We start from the raw sequence: 22,461 nt of genomic DNA on the forward strand, positions 1-22,461 counted from the left end.
GGGAGGAGGAGACTTCCGTATAAGGGGAGATTAAAGAGACTAGGACTAATTTACTTTTGGGAAGGAGAAGACCAAGAGGAAACATGATAGGATACAGAATAATGCATGGCCTAGGAAAGTTTGTTAGAAATCATGTTCCCCAAGCCTATAACGTAAAAACAAGGGAGCGCTCAATGAAATTAAAAAGCAAGAAATTTGGAATGAATAAAGAAAATCTCTTTGTGTTGTGTATAATTAACCTAGGACGACATTTGCTTTAACAGGATGTTACTTAGCAAAAGCCCATCTTCATATGTGCTAGATGCAATATTCATCAAGTGAATATTAAACAATTATCACTGAGATATATAAAACAGTCTTACCAGTACTGAGGCAAGCTTCAGTGAGACGGATGAACTTGTTTTGTGTGCACAGAATATTCATTTCTGTAAAGACAGATGAAGCAATAGTCAATAGCAACTCATAGGACAGAAGCTAGCAAGCCGGGGGACAGAACACGTTTAGGGTTCCTGGTCCATTGTTTCAGCTGCTCCATCATCCTGGGTCTGAGATGTATTTGTAACACTTTGTATTAGGCCATCTGCTCCGCTTTCCTCTCTTCCCCTTGAAGGAACAGAGACCTCCAAGCAAGTAGCTAAGCAGCCCAGAAGCCACCTGCTGGTTTTGAAGAGGAAACAGTTACTGGAGAAGCTCCATGTTTCACAGGACAGGATGAAAGAGCAGGAAGCAGACAAGGCCGAGCACCAATGCTCAACAGACTGAGCAGGAGGAGAGGATCAGGAATCACTCTGCTCCCTCCTTCCTTCCTTTGGAAAAAAAATGCAGTGGCTCCACTCCCTCCTCTGGAACAACTAGTCTCACTGGGGCTGCTCAGCTCCTTCTCTTAGAGGAGCCTCTCCACTCCTTCAAGGCAAGGGAAGAAGGAGAAAGATGAAGAGAGGAAGAGGAGCAACTGGGAGGCTGCATATCTTTCAAGTGCAAAGAGAGCCATGGGAGCAACAGCAGCAAATGTGTCCATCCCAAGTGGAAAAGGGGAGAGGAAAACAGGAAGAAACGGCATTCATTGTATTATTTTTGGGGAAGTGTCATGTGGTTGCTTGCCCCTTTAAGGGGAACTGAGGCCTCAGCCTCACCTGTGAGGATATCAGCTCACCTCCCAAGGTATCTAGTGATGAAAGAAGGTCATGTGATTAACTCAGGCCAGACCTGGGGGAGATAACATTCCAGCTAAAAGGGTGCCAGCCAGGAGAGCCTGGGGAACTATAGCTGGTAGAAGAAAGCAGACATAGGTGAGAGCTGTAATAAGCAGGAGGCTCCTGTCTGAGACTTGTGCTTAGAGCTTTGGGCCTCACAAAACACTCCAGTTAGGAAGGGGTAGGAGTGGCAGGGGGGGACAGAAGACTGCAGGGACCCTGAGGATCCAAGGGGGTGCTGGGAAGAGCAGTGGAAGAGGTTGGGCTGCTGACCTCTTAGAGCCTGAGATTTGACCAAGCTGGCAAAGGCCTGTGAAAGAACTCCAGATAGAAAGGGCTGGGAGTTGCTTATTTTGGCCCTTTATTTTGAAGACAATTTTGAATTACTTAAACAACGAGGAGTCCAGTGGCACCTTAAAGACTAAGATTTATTTGGGCATAAGCTTTTGTGGGTAAAAAACCCACTTCTTCAGATGCATGGAGTGAAAATTACAGATACAGGCATAAATATATTGGCACATGAAGAGAAGGGAATTACCTTACAAGTGGAGAACCAGTGTTGATCACATCCACCCTGACTGAATTGGCCTTGTCAGCACTGGTTCTCCACTTGTGAGGTAGCTCCCTTCTCTTCATGTGCCAATATATTTATGCCTGATCTGTAATTTTCACTCCATGCATCTGAAGAAGTGGGTTTTTTATCCACAAAAGCTTATGCCCAAATAAATCTGTTCGTCTTTAAGGTGCCACTGGACTCCTCGTTGTTTTTGTGGATACAGACCAACACGGCTACCCCTCTGATATTTAAAGGAGTACTTGTGGCACCTTAGAGACTAACAAATTTATTTGAGCATAAGCTACAGCTCATGAAAGCTTATGCTCAAATAAATTGGTTAGTCTCTAAGGTGCCACGAGTACTCCTTTTCTTTTTGCGAATACAGACTAACACGGCTGCTATTCTGAAATCTGGTATTTAAATTACTTGTTAATAAACCTGGGCCTTGAGAAGGGATGTTATTGGACAGAAACCCTTTATAATTATTTCTGGGAACCTGAACAGAAGGGGAAACTGAGGAGGGTGCTGCAATCCCATTTGAGGCCACAAGGGGATATTTGGAGGTGGTTGACCCTGCTACAGGAAGCACTAGTGTACTGGGGGGAGAATTAATTATTGCTTTCATAAATTTTAAGGCCTGAAGGGACTATTTGATTACCTAGTCTGTAGGTTTTCAAACTTCAGGGCTCCCATCACCCCGCATACCCTGTTCTGTGTAGGATTGCCAGGTGTCCAGTTTTTGACTGGAACACCCAGTTGAAAAGGACCCTTGTGGCTCCAGTCAGCACCACTGACCAGGCCGTTAAAAGTCCGGTTGGCAGCACAGGGGGGCTAGGGAAGGATCCCTGCCTACCGTGGCTCCGCGCGGCTCTCTGAAGCAGTGGTATGTCCCCACTCCAGCTCCTACGTGTAGGGGAAGCCCGGGGGCTCCACATGCTGCCCCCGCCCCAAGTGTCGGTTCTGCAACTCCCATTGGCTGGGAACCACGGCCAATGGGAGCTGCACCTGCAGATAGGGCAGCATGCAGAGTCGCCTGGCCACGCCTTCATGTAGGAACCGGCGTGGGGACATGCTGCTGCTTCCAGGAGCTGCTTGAGGTAAACACCGCCCATAACCTGCACCCCTGACCTACTCCTGCACCCCAACCCCCTTCCCCAGCCCTGATCCCCCTCCCAACCCCTTGGTCCCAGGCTGGTGCAGCCACCTACACCCCAAACCCCTCATCCCCACCTCATCCTAGAGTCTGCACGCCCAGCATTCATACACTCCCCCACCGCACCTCAATCCCCTGCCCAGAGCCCTCTCCCGCCCTCCAAACCCCTCAGCCCTAGTCCGAACCCCCCTCCTGCACTCCAAATCCCTCATCTCCAGCCCCATACCAGAGCCCCAGCTGGAGCCCTCACCCCCCACACTGCAACCCCTCACCCCAGCCCAGAGCCTCCTCCAATGCCCTGAACCCCTCATTTCTGGCCCCCTCCTGGAACCCGCACCCCCCAGCCCAGAGCCCATACCCTCCTGCCACAGCCCAGAGATAAATCCACCACTTCCCTTAGTAGTTTGTTCCAATGATTAATCCCCCCCACTGCTAAACACTTGTGCCTTACTTCTAATTTTAATTTGTCCAGCTTTAAATTCCAGCCAGTGGTTCTTCTTACATCTTTCTCCAAATTAAACAGCTCTTTAGTACCCGCAACTGTTTGCCTGTGAAGGCTCATAACTTCAACCTATTTCAGTGGAAATCAGCAGCCTACATACCTTTGAGATCTAGGCTTAGACACTGATCAAGTCACCTCTCAATCTTCTGCCTGACAAACTACACAGATTGAGCTCTTACACAGAGAGTTAAAGACATTTTTTCCAGCCCTTTAATAATTTATGGCTCTCCTCTGTGCCTTCTCCAATTTTCAATATCCTTTTGAAAATATGTGCACCAATGCCATTTGCAGAGGTAAAAATCACCTCCCTACTTCAATCACTAGTACTACTCCTGTTTATATATCCACTTTGCATTTGGCTATATTAAAAATGCATATTTAATGTGTCCAGCAGTTTACGAAGTGATCCAGATTGCTCTGTATGATCACCCTGTCCTCATCATTTGTCATTCTACAAAATCATTTGTCAATTTTATATTACCTTCCAGATCATTGATTAAAAATAATGAATAGTGTTGAGTCCAAAAAAATTAGAAACATCTGTTCAGTGATGATTTCTCAACGACAACTACTTTTTGAGATCCGTCAGTTAGCTAATTTTTAATGCATTTAGCCTCTCAAGGACTTTCAAGTGGTGTCTATAGGTTGTCCAAGTTTTGGACCCAAACAAACAGTGTTGGAAGGATAATGCCTTGATAAACAAGAAGCTTGGTATCTGTTCGAATGTCGTGATCTTCAAAGACCCTGTGCTGTAAACGAGAAAAAGCTACACTGGCACAGCTCAGGCAGTGTTGAATTTCTGCATCAACATCTGCCTTGGATGAAAGAGGACTTCCAAGGTAGAAGTGATCGACTTTCTCCAGTGCCACTCCATTGATTTTGATAGATGGGGCATGTAATACCTCATTTGGAGAGGGCTGATAGTGTCAGTCTTAATATCAAGAAGACTAAAGTGCTCTAAGACATGCGTAAGCATCGGCAAACACATTCAAGATAGTTTGAAGATTTTTCTCAGAGTGGGCAAAGATTGCGTTGTCATCAGCATACTGAAGATCCACAATAGATGATGTGAAAAATCTTAGTCTTGGCTTTCAGCCTGCTAAGCCTGAAAAGCTTTCCATCCATTCTGTAAGTGATTTCAATGCCAGCTGTAACGCTGCCTTCGTAAGATTCTGAAGATCAAAGTTGAAGACAGGCGCACCAATATCAGTGTTCTGGAAGAGGCAAAGAGCAAGATCAAGGCAATGATCATCCGTCAGCAAGTCCACTGGACTGGTCACGTTGTCCGGATGCCAGACCATCGCCTCCCAAAACAGGTCCTGCTCTCTCAGCTGAAAGAATGGTACCATAATGTGGGTGGACAACAGAAGCATTATAAGGACTTGCTGAAGGACAACCTTAAAAAAAAAAAATAATATTGACATCGATACTTGGGAAACACTTGCCCAGGATCACTTAAAATAGAGTGAAGTCCTACGTGATGGTCCCCTGCATTTTGAACTTGCTCGCTGACAAGCTGAAGAGGACAGAGGCACAGGAGGAAGGAGAGACTGATCTCCAGTCATGGTCAAGAGCTTCCTCCTGAGCCTGAAAACATCTGCCCTCATTGTAATAGAACTTGTGGGTCAAGGATTAGCCTTATTAGCCACCTGAGGACCTATAACTCCCATGGAAGATGATCATACTCGGTAATGAATGATCGCCCATCATCAATGCATTTAGCATGTCCTTTTTTATACTATATAGTGCTAATCTTAGGAGTAGTATTAACATATCCAGGGCAGAATTAATTGTACTATTTTAGGAACTGCAGGAATGTATTTAGGGAGCAGCATTTTTACTTTTTTAAAAATACTTCTAAACAACTTTAAAAATCTCTTTTCCACAATAATCTGACAATCCAGACCTGTGGTCCTTTTCAGTTCACTGCTGTATGTTCATGTGGTCACTGCCACATTTAATCTGTCAGGAGCTGAAAGTGGAAGCTAGTGGGGAGCAGGATATTCATAAAATCCTAGAAGATAAGGGTTGGAAGAGACCTCAGGAGGTCATCTAGTCCAATCCCCTGCTCAAAGCAGGACCAACCCCAATTAAATCATCCCAGCCAGGGCTTTATCAAGCTGGATCTTAAAAACCTCTAAGGATGGAGATTCCACCACCCTCCTAGGGAAACAGTGTTTCCTAATATCCAACTTAGACCTCCCCCACTGCAACCAGAGACCATTGTTCCTTGTTCTGTCTTCTGCCACCACTGAGAACAGCCGAGCTCCATCCTCTTTGGAATCCCCCTTCAAGTAGTTGAAGGCTATTATCGAATCCCCCCCTCACTGTTCTCTTCTGCAGACTAAACCCCAGATCCCTCAGCCTCTCCTCATAAGTTACGTGCCACAGCCCCCGAATCATTTTCGTTGCCCTCCGCTGGACTCTCTCCAATTTGTCCACATCCTTTCTGTAGTTGGTGGGGAGGGGGGCCCAAACTGGACACAATACTCCAGCTGTGGCCTCACCAGTCCTGAATATAGGGGAATAGTCACTTCCCTCAATCTGCTGGCAATGCTTCTAATAATAAAGCCCAATATGCCTTCTTAGCAACACGGGCACACTGCTGAATCATATCCAGTTTCTCATCCACTGTAATCCCCATATCCTTTTCTGCAGAACTGCTGCTTAGCCAGTCAGTCCCCAGCCTGTAGCAGGGCATGGGATTCTTCCTTCCTAAGTCCAGGACTCTGTACTTGTCCTTGATAAACCTCAGATTTCTTTTTGCCCAATCCTCCAATTTGTCTAGGTCACTCTGAGGTATCCTATCCTCCAAGGTATCTACCTCTCCCCCCATCTTAGTGTCATCCGCAAACTTGCTGAGGTGCAATCCATTCCATCATCCAGAATATTAATGAAGATGTTGAATAAAACTGGCCTCAGGACCGACCCCTGGGGCACTCCACTTGATACCGGCTGCCAACTAGACATCGAGCCATTGATTACTACCTGTTGAGCCCAACGATCTATACTTCTTTAACTTGCTGGCAAGTATACTGTGGGAGACCGTATCAAAAGCTTTGAAGGGAGTCAGGGAAACATGGGTGGTGACAGGAGAGTCTGGCAGCTTGGAAAGGAATTATTGGGGGCAATGAAGAATTTTTGAGGGAATCCCAGTGCAGACTCACCCATTGTGGCCCTACTTCCTGTTACGATCTGAAAAGCCCAGGCCACACCTTGCCAGCAAGGCCCTGAGATGACAAACTCCTTCCTCCGCTTAACTCTGTCTTTTCCATCTGCCTGTGCACCAGCAGGGGAAGCATTGAGTAGAGGAGGCAGCACCTCTGCCTGCACTAAATGTCAACTCAACAGCAGATTCCATGGGGGCTGGAGGAGTCAGTGCAGGAAAATCTACACTGAGTCCCTGCAACCCAGCTGGGTGCAGGAAGGACTTTAACAGGGAGGTTCCCAGCCACTGGCATATTCTTAATTTTAGGACTGTAAACAGAAGCGAGTCCTAATTCAGCTCCTTTCCCTCAGATGGGGCCAGGCCCCAGAGTTTGAAATGTCTGCTCTAGATCATAGACTAAATGGTTTTCATCTGTTTTTAATGTGTAATTTTTATGATCAAATGTTTTCTAGCATAAGGAACCCAAACAAATTAAATACTTTAGGCCTCATTCTTCTCTCAAGTGTTACCCCAGTGTCACTCAACTGCCCTCAGCAGAGGTGATCATGACTGAACCTAGTGTAAGTGAAGGATAATCAATTCTGGGGAGCAGAATGCTAAAAAAAAGTCTCAGATTTAAGGATCACTAATTCAAAGTTGGTTTGACGATTTGCCTTCAAACTACAGTAGAATGAAAATAAGTTTAGCATGTTAACTGCTGACATGCCAAACTTAAGCTGATAATTTTCTGAGACAGGAAGAAGGGAGTGAATATAGGGCTCATAATGGAACCCTGCTTGCAACCTTAATTATGGAGCTTCTATAGACTGGTTTTATATTCAGGGCGATCTTTAAGACACTTAATACAACAAGTTTCAGAGTAGCAGCTGTGTTAGTCTGTATTCACAAAAAGAAAAGGAGTACTTGTGCCACCTTAGAGACTAACCAATTTATTTGAGCATAAGCTTTCGTGAGCTACAGCTCACTTCATCGGATGCATAAAGTGGAAAATGCAGTGAGGATTTTTTATACACACAGACTATGAAAAAAATGGGTGTTTATCACTTCAAAAGGTTTTCTCTCCCCCCACCCCACTCTCCTGCTGGTAATAGCTTATCTAAAGTGATCACTCTCCTTACAATGTGTATGATAATCAAGGTGGGCTATTTCCAGCACAAATCCAGGGTTTAACAAGAACGTCTGAGGAACAGTGGGGAGGAGGGGGGTAGGAGAAAACAAGGGGAAATAGGTTACCTTGCATAATGATTTAGCCACTCCCAGTCTCTATTCAAGCTTAAGTTAATTCTATCCATTTTGCAAATGAATTCCAATTCAGCAGTCTCTCGCTGGAGTCTGGTTTTGAAGTTTTTCTGTTGTAATAGCGCAACTTCCATGTCTGTAATTGCGTGACCAGAGAGATTGAAGTGTTCTCCGACTGGTTTATGAATGTTATAATTCTTGACATCTGATTTGTGTCCATTTATTCTTTTACGTAGAGACTGTCCAGTTTGATCAATGTACATGGCAGAGGGGCATTGCTGGCACATGATGGCATCTATCACGTTGGCAGATGTGCAGGTGAATGAGCCTCTGATAGTGTGGCTGATGTTATTAGGCCCTGTGATGGTGTCCCCTGAATAGATATGTGGGCACAGTTGGCAATGGGCTTTGTTGCAAGGATAGGTTCCTGGGTTAGTGGTTCTGTTGTGTGGTATGTAGTTGCTGGTGAGTATTTGCTTCAGGTTGGGGGGCTGTCTGTAGGCAAAGGCTGGCCTGGCTCCCAAGATCTGTGAGAGTGATGGGTCGTCCTTCAGAATAGGTTATAGATCCTTGATAATGCGTTGGAGAGGTTTTAGTTGGGGGCTGAAGGTGACGGCTAGTGGCGTTCTGCTATTTTCTGTGTTAGGCCTGTCCTGTAGTAGGTGACTTCTGGGTACTCTTCTGGCTCTGTCAATCTGTTTCTTCACTTCAGCAGATAGGTATTGTACTTCTAAGAATGCTTGATAGAGATCTTGTAGGTGTTTGTCTGAGGGGTTGGAGCAAATGCGGTTGTATTGTAGAGCTTGGCTGTAGACAATGGACCGTGTGGTGTGGGTGAAAGCTGGAGGCATGTAGGTAGGAATAACAGTCAGTAGGTTTCCGGTATAGGGTGGTGTTTATGTGACCATTGCTTATTAGCACCATAGTGTCCAGGAAGTGGATGTCTTGTGTGGACTGGTCCAGGCTGAGGTTGACAGTGGGATGGAAATTGTTGAAATCATGGTGGAATTCCTCAAGAGCTTCTTTTCCATGAGTCCAGATGATGAAGATGTCATCAGTATAGTGCAAGTAGAGTAGGGGCATTAGGGGACGAGAGCTGAGGAAGCGTTGTTCTAAGTCAGCCATAAAACATGTTGCCATGCTGTGGGGCCACACGGGTACCCATAGCAGTGCTGCTGATTTGACAAAGGAGGTGCTGTTGTCATCACGGATAGGTCGGAATATGAACAAGAGGCTGCTTGGCAGCTCTCCAACACCACTTTCTACAAGCCATTACCATCTGATCCCACTGAGGGTTACCAAAAGAAACTACACCATTTGCTCAAGAAACTCCCTGAAAAAGCACAAGATCAAATCCGCACAGACACACCCCTGGAACCGCGACCTGGGATATTCTATCTACTACCCAAGATCCATAAACCTGGAAATCCTGGGCGCCCCATCATCTCAGGCATTGGCACCCTGACAGCAGGATTGTCTGGCTATGTAGACTCCTGCATCAGGTGCTACGCTACCAGCACTCCCAGCTATCTTCGAGACACCACTGACTTCCTAAGGAAACTACAATCCATCGGTGATCTTCCTGAAAATACCATCCTGGCCACTATGGATGTAGAAGCCCTCTACACCAACATTCCACACAAAGATGGACTACAAGCTGTCAGGAACAGTATCCCCGATAATGTCACGGCAAACCTGGTGGCTGAATTTTGTGACTTTGTCCTCACCCATAACTATTTCACATTCGGGACAATGTATACCTTCAAATCAGCGGCACTGCTATGGGTACCCGCATGGCCCCACAGTATGCCAACATTTTTATGGCTGACTTAGAACAACGCTTCCTCAGCTCTCGTCCCCTAATGCCCCTACTCTACTTGCGCTATACTGATGACATCTTCATCATCTGGACCCATGGAAAAGAAGCACTTGAGGAATTCCACCATGATTTCAACAGTTTCCATCCCACCGTCAACCTCAGCCTGGTCCAGTCCACACAAGAGATCCACTTCCTGGACACTACGGTGCTAATAAGCGATGGTCACATAAACACCACCCTATACCGGAAACCTACTGACAGCTATTCCTACCTACATGCCTCCAGCTTTCACCCAGACTACACCACATGGTCCATTGTCTACAGCCAAGCTCTACAATACAACCACATTTGCTCCAACCCCTCAGACAGAGACAAACACCTACAAGATCTCTGTCAAGCATTCTTAGAAGTACAATACCTACCTGCTGAAGTGAAGAAACAGATTGACAGAGCCAGAAGAGTACCCAGAAGTTACCTACTACAGGACAGGCCTAACACAGAAAATAGCAGAACGCCACTAGTCGTCACCTTCAGCCCCAACTAAAACCTCTCCAATGCATTATCAAGGATCTACAACCTATCCTGAAGGATGACCCAACACTCTCACAAATCTTGGGAGACAGGCCAGTCCTTGCCTACAGACAGCCCCCCAACCTGAAGCGAATACTCACCAGCAACCACATACCACACAACAGAACCACTAACCCAGGAACCTATCCTTGCAACAAAGCCCGTTGCCAACTGTGTATAAAAAATCCTCACTGCATTTTCCACTTTATGCATTCGCTGAAGTGAGCTGTAGCTCACAAAAGCTTATGCTCAAATAAATTGGTTAGTCTCTAAGGTGCCACAAGTACTCCTTTTCTTTTTGTGAATACAACAACAGATTGACCAATTTTCTTCATACTTAGCAGAAAAGAAGAAAACAAAAATTAGTTGCCATTCTGTAGAATATCCACCACTATAAATAACACAGATACATGAGAAATTGAACAAAACTGCAAACCCAGATCTAGCAATCTGATCTAGCCCCTAGACCCAACTAAACATAAATAAATCTGTTATAATGGTGAAGTACAGAAAGACACTTTGGTCACTCTCTAGGATGTAAGCTGGTAGCAGAATTTATGTGTATATACAATTACCATCAACAATGATAATAAAACCCTTTGCTTAATTACAATCTCTGTTCATTAAGTCTAGCCTGTGAATAAGCTTTACTGAAAGATTGAAGGGGCTGTAACAAGCCGCTTTTGAGTTGCAGTGACTCAAAGAAATGTTCAAGTCCTCATTTCAAATTAGGGTAACTTCTTGCCTATACCTCAAAAACAGTTTTCACACATTGCCTCCTTTACTCTAGTGAACTGGCAGACTGTGGGTCAAATCTGGACCACCAGACACTTTTGAATGGACCCCAAAATCTTTTTATTTACTTACTATCATTGTTAGGGATTTTTTATTATTATTTTCTCTGGAGTCTGGACCTTGACAATTCCTTGACCAAGAAATTTGGACCTTGAGGAAAAAATAATTGACTATCCCTGGCTAAGGAGAGATCTTCTGCATTCTTCAAGTCAAACAAATTTTGTTAACCAAAGTTACTGGAGAACTAAAAATAAGGCCGACATTTAAACCTGGTTTAAGTTACTCTAATCGCTCCTAAATACTATTTTTCTTGCATTTGCTTCCTGTTTTTTTCCCCAGGGCATTTATCCTTTGTAGGACTCTAACTAGATTTTAACAGACTCCACAGTGATGCTATAGATTTTAAATTCCTTAATTTCTCCCTTCAGGCTGTTTCTAAATAACTCCATAATTTTCTCCTTTCTTGATATTCAGTGTCAGGTTATCTGGGAGGAGCATCCCCTGAAGTGGTGTCAAATTTGAGATTATTATCACAGCAGTTAAGGCTCTAAACCCTATTTTCACTCCATTGTGACTGTCTCAAAAAAAAAAAAATAAAAAAAAAATAAAAAAAACTCTCATTGGGCTGAAATTTCTCATGCTTTATCTTTATTTTTATTTTTTTGCTGCATTCAAAGCTCACTCTCAGTCCATGAATAAGATCATAGTTACCCCTCGAATCTTTGGAAAAATTCAGGGGCCCCTGAAGAAGTAAACACTGTTGGCACAGCCATAGCCCAGTAACAGCAACCACACACACAAACGTGTATGTACACACATACAAGTTTGGTGGCACCTAGTGGCTATTCTTACCAAATGCACCAATTCCCAATGGACGTATTTTCACTGCAGAGTGAACCTTCCTCTCCAAGATCTCATGTGGTGGTACTGAGCATCTACACCTTCACATGGTTATTGACCATCCAGTCTACAACACAGTTGTCTCTAGAGAGAGGACATGTTATCTGCTCATGCTTTGCCTTTTTGTTCATCTTCCTCCCTCTGACAATGGGTAACAAACTTCCCTCCTGGCTTATTCTATTAATACACGTTTATTATGGTAGAAGTTCACAAAGGCTTTTGACCTGCTCAGCACAAAGGGCCTTTTCCTAGTGTTGGAGGGAATTGGTTGTCCCCCCAGTCTTATCTGAGCCTTCCATGATGGCATAAAACTACAGTCAAATCTGAGGGTGATCAATCTGACAGCCACAGTGGTTTCCAACAGGGATGTATTTTGGCACTAGCACTCTGATATATTCTTCTCTCTGCTACTTTGTCATGCTCTCTCGTCTAGTACTGAAGGTATACATCTGCATACAAGATCAGATGGGAAATTCTTCAACATTGCACATCTAAGAGCAAAAAAGAGGCAAAGTTAAATGCCTGTTGATAACAGAACTTCTGTTTGCAGATGATGCAGTGCTCATTGCACACAGTAAAGAGGAGCTCCAGCAACTTTCATCAAGCTGCTAAGGCAAAGCTGTGCCAATTTGGACTAAACATCAGTGTATATAAAATGCTTATGGCACAAGGTGTGTTGACTGCACCAGAAGCTTCAATAGCTAACATCCTGGTAGAAGTTGTGCACAAGTTCTGCTGTCTAGGATCATCTGTATCAATCTCTTTCTAGATGAGAAGTTTAATTCTCATATCAGAAAGACAGCTACCACATTTTGCCAACTGACCAAATGTGTTTGGCATAACAGAAAACTAACATTGAGAACCAAGATACAGATAGTGTTTTCCCCAGGAATTGAAATTGCGGGGAGAGGTGTTCAAATTTACAGGGTGGGGGGGTCAAGGCCAATGAGGGGTGAGACACTGAGGGTGAAGATGGGCTCTATGGCACCATAGTAAAAACTGAAAAAAAAAGTATTTCATGACCATTTTATTAGATTTAACTCATGTTTTAAAAGTCACACATATTAAAGTTAGCTTTCTATGAAGCCCTATTTCTCATCCTTCCTGGTTTCTTGTTATAAATTTGCACAACTATGTTAATGAACTTCTTGAATGCAGTGCGTTCATCTTCAGTGGCTTCTCATGTGTCCAGTACTTCCATTCCTTCAACAGATATGCTCATTAGTTCATTCACGTGATCAGGCAGAAGGCAACTTCTTTCAGAACATAAAATTGTATTCAAGGATGAAAAAGAACGCTCAACTGTAGCTATTGTAACTGGGACTAGAAAGAGATGAATTCCTACTTCTTTTATCCCAGGAAACATAGCACAAAGATCTGGTTGAGCCATTAGTGATGATAAAAAAAGCTGAAGTCATCTTCATTCATCATAGGATATTCCACTGTGTGTTCAAATTTTCTATTCTGTCCTGAGCACATGGCAGCCTCATTGCAGGTACTGCCTCACTCCACTCAACTGTTTTAATAATAATTGAATCTGTAGAGGAATAATATCATGACACTTTATATTTGGTTTTTAATATACATACTGACTCCTTACCTGGCAAATACATCCTTCCAAGAAGGAGCTTTATGTAGTTACATATGTCAGCTTGTGAATGCAATTAGTACATAAGTCAATCACAGTGTGTTGTATTAATATTTAAATGTTTGCCTGACTTTGCAGGGGAAGTGATGGAACAACATGTAGGAGAATAACTTTGTTTAATTTTAGGAAAAAGGGAGTCTGACCCTATTAGCTAGATGAAAATAACGCACCACTCTACCAAAACATCTAGGGCAGAAATGTGTGGCCTTCCCCTGGTCACGTCCCCAACACTGCTGATGATTCAGGATGAGTGAATGACCTTCATGCATTCTGCTTAAATGGGTATTTCTAATGCACCCATCATCATCGTGTCTGAGTGACAGTCTGTTGCAACTTATCAAATGCAAGTGTCACTAGCCTCTGATTGCCAGAAGCTGGGAATGAGCGGATCACTGATGATTACCTGTTCTGTTCATTCCCTCTGGGGCACCTGACATTGGTCGCTGTTGGAAGACAGGATACCGGGCTAGATGGATCTTTGGTCTGACCCAGTGTGGCCATTCTTATGTTCTTAAATGTTCTCCCATGAGAACAATTGAGTAGGTTTCAAAATTCAAGAGTATTTTCAGTTTTGGTTGCAAACCAAGAGTTTTGGCAGGTCTGTCTAACTAGAGAAAGGTCATAACTCTGCACCTTTAACTCCAATTTTGACATAGGCACACTGTGCCTAAGTGATTTCAGTTTGGGATTTCCTTGGCACTTCAAGTATATCAAACCATCATGGCCCAGATCTATAAGGAGCTGACTGGGTGGAAGTTGTTGAAATTCTACTAATTCTACTAACTGGTGGTGAAAATTTATCAACACTACACTAGGAAACTGCATACTATCTTGTACTATGCCTCCTTACATCCCTATCTATAATGTGTAGGAGGAAAAAAAAACTGTGATGATAGGGGACTTCAATTTGAGTACTAACAACAATCATGTTGCCAGTACTAAAATATCCTTGGAATTTCTAAACATTATAAATGACAATTTACTAACTCAAGAAATGTTGCAGCCAACATGAGATAATTGTTTATTAGATCTTGTCTTAACAGATAAAGAGGATCCAATCACGGACCTAAACATTAATGGTAGCTTAGGTACAAGTGATAATGAGTTGATCACATTTATAATGCGCAAGCAGAATAAAATCTAGACCGGTAATATATATATACTTGGTGCTTTACCAGGGCCTAGTTCACAAAACTGAAAACCATTATAAAAGACAAATCATATACCGGGAGGAAGAACTTAATCAGAAAAAAGTGAATGATAATTGGGAATCATTTAAGAACACCATACGAGGTGCCCCAAAAGCCACAAGTGAAGAAGAAAGCTGTACTAGTTAAAAAAAAAAAAATGCTGTGATGTAGGGAAAGTGAAGGTAACTATTTATTTTTTTATATATATAGCTGATAGGAATTGTAGAAAACTGATAAGGGAAGCTATGGCACACAAGGAGGAACCTATGATCAGCAGAATCAAGGACAATAAGGTGGGTGATCTAGTGGACGTACTTGGACTTTCAGAAAGCCTTTGACTGGTCCCTCACCAAAGGCTCTTAAAGCAAATTATGCAGTCATAGATTGAGGGGGGAAGGTCCTCTCATAGATCAGTAAGTGGTTAAAAGACAGAAAACAAAGGTTAGGAATGAATGGTCAGTTTTCACAATAGAAAGAGGTAAATAGTGGCATCCCCCAAGGATCTATACTGGGACCAGTGCTGTTCAACATATACATAAATGATATGGAAAAAAGAGGTAAACAGAGAGGTGGCAAAATTTGCAGATGATACAAAATTACTCAAGATAGTTGAGTGTAAAGCTGACTATGAAGAGTTACAAAAGGATCTCACAAAACTGGATGACTGTGCACCGAAAAGTTGATGAAATTCAGTGTTGACAAGTGCAAAGTAATGCACACTGGAAAACATAATCCAAAGTTTACATACAAAAAGATGGGATCTAAATTAGCTGTTACCACTCAAGAAACAGATCTTGGAGTTACTGAGGATAGTTCTCTGAGAATATCCGCTCAGTGTGCAACAGCAGTCAAAAGTTAACAATGTTAGGAACCATTAGGAAAGGAATTGATGATAAGACAGGTTTTAGAGTAACAGCCGTGTTAGTCTGTATTCGCAAAAAGAAAAGGAGTACTTGTGGCACCTTAGAGACTAACCAATTTATTTGAGCATAAGCTTTCGTGAGCTACAGCTCACTTCATCGGATGCATACTGTGGAAACTGCAGAAGACATTATATACACAGAGACCATGAAACAATACCTTCTCCCACCCCACTCTCCTGCTGGTAATAGCTTATCTAAAGTGATCACTCTCCTTACAATGTGTATGATAATCAAGGTGGGCCATTTCCAGCACAAATCCAGGTTTTCTCACCCCCCACCCCCATACACACACAAACTCACTCTCCTGCTGGTAATAGTTCATCCAAAGTGACCACTCTCCCTACAATGTGTATGATAATTAAGGTGGGCCATTTCCAGCATAAATCCAAGTTTAACCAGAATGTCTGGGGGGGGTAGGAACAAATAGTGAGTTTGTGTGTGTGGTTTTTGGACCAAAAAAAAAAAGGGGGGGGGGGTTGAGAAAACCTGGATTTGTGCTGGAAATGGCCCACCTTGATTATCATACACATTGTAAAGAGAGTGGTCACTTTGGATGAACTATTACCAGCAGGAGAGTGAGTTTGTGTGTGAGGGGGCAGAGGGTGAGAGAACCTGGATTTGTGCTGGAAATGGCCCAACTTGATTATCATACACGTTGTAAGGAGAGTGATCACTTTAGATAAGCTATTACCAGCAGGAGAGTGGGGTGGGAGGAGGTATTGTTTCATGGTCTCTGTGTATATAACATCTTCTGCAGTTTTCACAGTATGCATCCGATGAAGTGAGCTGTAGCTCACGAAAGCTTATGCTCAAATAAATTGGTTAGTCTCTAAGGTGCCACAAGTACTACTTTTCTTTTTGATGATAAGACAGAAACTATTATAATGCCACTATGTACATGCATGGTATGCCCACACCTTGAATACTACATGCTTTTCTGGTTTCCTGCAAAAAAGCTATCTTAGAATTGGAAAAAGTACAAAGATAGGCAACACAATTGATTAGGGGTATAGAACAATTTCCATGTGAGAGATTAAAAAGATTGGGATTGCTCACTTTAGAAAAGCGATGACTAAGGGGGATGATACAAATGATGATACAGATGATACAAAACTACTCAAGACAGTTAAGTCCCAGGCAGACTGCGAAGAGCTACAACAGGATCTCTCACAACTGGGTGACTGAGCAACAAAATGGCATATGAAATTCAATGTTGACAACTGCAAAGTAATGCATACTGGAAAACATAATCCCAACTATACATATAAGATCTTGGAGTCATTCACAGAATCATAGAATATCAGGGTTGGAAGGGACCTCAGGAAGTCATCCAGTCCAATCTCCTGCTCAAAGCAGGACCAATCCCCAACTAAATCATCCTAGCCAGGGCTTTGTCAAGCCTGACCTTAAAAACATCTAAGGAAGGAGATTCCACCCCCTCCCTAGGTAACGCATTCCAGTGTTTCACCTCCTAGTGAAAAAGTTTTTCCTAATATCCAACCTAAATCTCCCCCACTGCAACTTGAGACCATTACTTCTTGTTCTGTCATCTGCTACCACTGAAAACAGTCTAGAGCCATCCTCTTTGGAACCCCCTTTCAGCTAGTTGACAGCAGCCATCAAATCCCCCTCATTCTTCTCTTCCGCAGACTAAACAAACCCAGTTCCCTCAGCCTCTCCTCATAAGTCATGTGTTCTAGACCCCTAATCATTTTTGTTGCCTTTCGCTGGACTCTCTCCAATTTTTCCACATCCTTCTTGTACTGTGGGGCCCAAAACTGGACACAGTACTCCAGATGAGGCCTCACCAATGTCGAATAGAGGGGAACGATCACGTCCCTCGATCTGCTGGCAATGCCCCTACTTATACATCCCAAAATGCCATTGGCCTTCTTGGCAACAAGGGCACACTGTTGACTCATATCCAGCTTCTCGTCCACTGTAACCCCTAGGTCCTTTTCTGCAGAACTGCTGCCAAGCCATTCAGTCCCTAGTCTGTAGCGGTGCATTGGATTCTTCCGTCCTAAGTGCAGGACTCTGCACTTGTCCTTGTTGAACCTCATCAGACTTCTTTTGGCCCAATCCTCTAATTTGTCTAGGGCCTTCTGTATCTTATCTACCTCTCCTCCCAGTTTAGTGTCATCTGCAAACTTGCTAAGGGTGCAATCCACACCATCCTCCAGATCATTTATGAAGATATTGAACAAAACCGGCCCCAGGACCGACCCTTGGGGCACTCCACTTGATACCGACTGCCAACTAGACATGGAGCCATTGATCACAACCCGTTGATCCCGACAATCTAGCAAACTTTCTATCCACCTTAATAGCCCATTCATCCAGCCCATTATGGATAGTTCTCTGAAAACATCCACTCAATGTGCAACTGCAGTCAAAAAAGCAAACAGAATGTTGGGAATCATTAGGAAAGGCATAAATAAGGCAGAAAATATCATATTGCCTCTATATAAATCAATGGTCACTCACATCTTGAATACTGCATGCAGATGTGGTCGCTCCATCTCCAAAAAGACATACTGAACTTGGAAAAGGTTCAGAAAAGGGCAACAAAACGATTAGGGGTATAGAATGTCTGCCATTTGAGGAGAGATTAATAAAACTGGGACTTTTCAGCTTGGAAAAGAGACGACTAAGGAGGGATATGATAGAGGTCTATAAAATCACACCTGATGTGGAGAAAATAAATAAGAAAGTGTTATTTACTCCTCATAGCACAAGAAATAGGGACCACCAAATGAAATTAATAGGCAGCAGTTTTAAAACCAACAAAAGGAAGTATTTCTTCACACAATGCACAATCAGCCTGTGGAACTCTTTGCCAGAGGATGTTGTGAAGGCCAAGACTACAACAGGGTTAAAAAAAGAATAAGAAATTCATGGAAGATAGCCATTGATAGACCTATTAGCCAGGATGGGCAGGGATGGTGTCTCTAACTTCTGTTTGCCAGAAGCTGGAAATGGGCAACAGTAGATGGATCACTTCATAGAATCATAGAATAACAGAGTTGGAAGGGACCTCTGGAGGCCATCTAATCCAACCCCCTGCCCAGAGCAGGACCAATCCCAACTAAATCATCCCAGCCAGGGCTTTGTCAAACCTGACCTTAAAAACTTCTAAGGAAGGGGATTCCACCACCTCCCTAGGTAACGCATTCCAGTGTTTCACCACCCTCCTAGTGAAAAAGTTTTTCCTAATATCCAACCTAGACCTCCCCCACTGCAACTTGAGACCATTACTCCTTGTTCTGTCATCTGCTATCACTGAGAATAGTCTAGATCCATCCTCTTTGGATCCACTTTTCAGGTAGTTGAAAGCAGCTATCAAATCCCCCCTCATTCTTCTCTTCCGTAGACTAAACAATCCCAGTTCCCTCAGCCTCTCCTCATAACTCATGTGTTCCAGTCCCTTAATCATTTTTGTTGCCCTCCGCTGGACTCTCTCCGATTTCTCCACATCCTTCTTGTAGTGTGGGGCCCAAAACTGGACACAGTACTCCAGATGAGGCCTCACCAATGTCGAATAGAGGGGAATGATCACGTCCCTCGATCTGCTGGCAATGCCCCTACTTATACACCCCAAAATGCTATTGGCCTTCTTGGCAACAAGGGCACACTGTTGACTCATATCCAGCTTCCCGTCCACTGTCTCCCCTAGGTCCTTCTCTGCAGAACTGCTGCCTAGCCATTCGGTCCCTAGTCCGTAGCGGTGCATTGGATTCTTCTGTCCTAAGTGCAAGACTCTGCACTTGTCCTTGTTGAACCTCATCAGATTTCTTTTGGCCCAATCCTCCAATTTGTCTAGGTCCCTCTGTATCCTCTCCCTACCCCCCAGCGTATCTACCACTCCTCCCAGTTTAGTGTCATCCGCAAACTTGCTGAGGGTGCAATCCACACCATCCTCCAGATCATTAATGAAGATATTGAACAAAACCGGCCCCAGGACCGACCCTTGGGGCACTCCACTTGATACCGGCTGCCAACTAGACATGGAGCCATTGATCACTACCCGTTGAGCCTGACAATCTAGCCAACTTTCTACCCACCTTGTAGTGCATCCATCCAGCCCATACTTTAACTTGCTGACAAGAATACTGTGGGAGACTGTGTCAAAAGCTTTGCTAAAGTCGAGGAATAACACGTCCACTGCTTTCCCTTCATCCACGGAACCAGTTATCTCATCATAGAAGGCAATTAGGTTAGTCAGACATGACTTTCCCTTGGTGAATCCATGCTGACTGTTCCTGATCACTTTCCTCTCGTCTAAGTGCTTCAGAATTGATTCCTTGAGGACATGCTCCATGATTTTTCGGGGAACTGAGGTGAGGCTGACCAGCCTGTAGTTCCCAGGATCCTCCTTCTTCCGTTTTTTAAAGATGGGCACTACATTAGCCTTTTTCCAATCTTCCGGGACATCCCCCAATCGCCATGAGTTTTCAAAGATAATGGCCAATGGCTCTGCAATCACATCCGCCAATTCCTTTAGCACTCTCAGATGCAACGCATCTGGCCCCATGGACTTGTGCACATCCAGTTTTTCTAAATAGTCCCGAACCACTTCTTCCTTCACAGAGGGCTGGCCACCTCCTCCCCATGCTATGCTGCCCAGTGCAGTAGTCTGGGAGCTGACCTTGTTCGTGAAGACAGAGGCAAAAAAAGCATTGAGTACGTTAGCTTTTTCCACATCCTCTGTCACTAGGTTGCCTCCCTCATTTAGTAAGGGGCCTACACTTTCCTTGGCTTTCTTCTTATTGCCAACATACCTGAAGAAACCCTTCTTGTTACTCTTAACATCCCTCGCTAGCTGCAACTCCAGGTGTGATTTAGCCTTCCTGATTCCATTCCTACATGCCCCAGCAATATTTATATACTCATCCCTGGTCATTTGTCCAATCTTCCACTTCTTGTAAACTTCTTTTTTGTATTTAAGATCAGCAAGGATTCCACTGTTAAGCCAAGCTGGTCGCCTACTATATTTACTATTCTTTCTACACATCAGGATGGTTTGTCCCTGTAACCTGAATAAGGATTCTTTAAAATACAGCCAGCTTGATGAGTCCCTGTTCTGTTCATTCCCTCTAGAGCACCTACCATTGGCCACGGTTGGAAGACAGGATACTGGGCTAGACGGACCTTTGGTATGACTTAATATGGCCGCTCTTATGACTGAGGTCTACAAAATCAGGACTGGTGCGGAGAAAATAAATAAGGAAGTGTTATTTACCCCTTCACCTCCCACACAAACGAGCATCACCCAATACAATGAATAGCCAACAAGCTTAGCACAAGCACAAGGAAGTTCTTCTTCACACAAGAGAGTCAACCAACCTGGGGATCTCGTGGCCAGGGGATGCTGTGCAGGCTGACCCTATAACTGGATTAATGAAAAGAGGGAGAGACGCTCATGGACGACAGAGAGCGGGCATCAGCGGGCAGGGACACAACGCCACGCTCCCGCAGTCGCCAAGCCCCTCACTGCCAGACGTGGGGACTGGAGCTCACTCGAGGACTGCCCTGTGACCTGGGCGCTGGGGCATCGCCCCACCGGGATCGTCCCGACAGGCACACGCTTCCCGGAGCGGGAGACCGCGCCACCGCGGCGGCAGCAGGCGAGGCCCTGGGGAGACCGGACCACATCTGCTGGGGGCGAAGCCGCACGGAGACTGCCCAGCCGGCTCCCCGCTCTGCGCACACCCCGAGCCGGGCCGGGCCGGGCCAGGCCAGGCCAGCCCACGAGGGGCGGGCTCTGTGGGGGCGGGGCTAACCCCCCTACCGCCCAGGGGCCGCCTCCATCCCCACGCTCGCGCTCAGGCCCGGCCCCGACGAGGCGTCTGCCTGCCACGCAGGGGCGGGCCGAGGAGGAGATTGATGTACGCTTGCGCATTGGGTGGGGGGGCCTTCGACACGCGCCTGCGCTAAGGTTTATCGCGAGACCAGATCGCTTACGACATGACGTTAGACGTCAGTGTATCGGTTCCCTGGCAACAAGTTGATGTTATGGGCCCGAAGCGGCTGTTGCTCCAGCTCCTGCTAGTGCTGGAGCCGCGGTGGGGGGCTGGGACCCCTAGCCCGACCGCGGGGATCGGCCCCGGCCCCGCCAGCCCGACCGCGGGGATCGGCCCCGGCCCCGCCAGCCCGACTGCGGGGATTGGCCCCGGCTCCGGCCCCGCCAGCCAGACCGCGGGGATCGGCCCCGGCTCCGGCCCCGCCAGCCAGACCGCGGGGATCGGCCCCGGCTCCGGCCCCGCCAGCCAGACCGCGGGGATCGGCCCCGGCTCCGGCCCCGCCAGCCAGACCGCGGGGATCGGCCCCGGCTCCGGCCCCGCCAGCCAGACCGCGGGGGACGGCCCCGGCCCCGCCAGCCCGACTGCGGGGATCGGCCCCGGCTCCGGCCCCGCCAGCCCGACCGCGGGGGACGGCCCCGGCCCCGCCAGCCAGACCGCGGGGATCGGCCCCGGCCGCGCCAGCCCGACCGCGGGGATCGGCCCCGGCCCCGGCCCCGCCAGCCCGACCGCGGGGGACGGCCCCGGCCCCGGCCCCGGCCCCGCCAGCCCGACCGCGGGGGACGGCCCCGGCCCGGCCACCGAACCTGGTGGCATGACTCCGGGGGGAAGTTCAGGACCCGGACCCCCCAGCCCAGAGGGAGGCAGCTCCGCGGAGCCGGAGCCCAGCGCGACTCCGGGAGTCCAGGGAGACCCATCCGCTCCCGAAGGTGAGGAGGGGCCCACAGTCCCTTCTCGCTCATCCCCAGCAGGACGTTGCCCAGGCCCAGGGTGCGCTCTCCTC

General features: G+C 45.8%; 2 protein-coding genes across 4 annotated transcripts in view; one reads left to right on the plus strand and one right to left on the minus strand.

The window, feature by feature from the left end:
* Nucleotides 1–21,402, minus strand: part of ENTPD1 (ectonucleoside triphosphate diphosphohydrolase 1) — a 98,112-nt gene extending 76,710 nt beyond the window's left edge. Inside the window, exons 1-2 of one of the 2 annotated variants that reach the window (XR_013346748.1) lie at nt 21,004–21,402; nt 363–425 (exon numbers count right to left, since the gene is read on the minus strand). The gene's annotated coding sequence lies outside the window, so the exon portion shown is untranslated. The remainder of the gene's footprint in view (nt 1–362; nt 426–21,003) is intronic. The other variant, XM_077823395.1, reaches the window with a different exon arrangement.
* An 861-nt stretch (nt 21,403–22,263) lies between these two features.
* TCTN3 (tectonic family member 3) overlaps nt 22,264–22,461 on the plus strand; it is a 69,800-nt gene continuing 69,602 nt past the window's right edge. For both annotated transcript variants that reach the window (XM_077823397.1, XM_077823396.1), the window contains exon 1: nt 22,264–22,387. In XM_077823397.1, the coding sequence (XP_077679523.1) occupies nt 22,273–22,387 (115 nt within the window). In that variant the 5' untranslated portion in view covers nt 22,264–22,272. The remainder of the gene's footprint in view (nt 22,388–22,461) is intronic.

Source organism: Eretmochelys imbricata, chromosome 7 (genome assembly GCF_965152235.1).
Source record: "Eretmochelys imbricata isolate rEreImb1 chromosome 7, rEreImb1.hap1, whole genome shotgun sequence".
Taxonomy (NCBI): domain Eukaryota; kingdom Metazoa; phylum Chordata; order Testudines; family Cheloniidae; genus Eretmochelys; species Eretmochelys imbricata.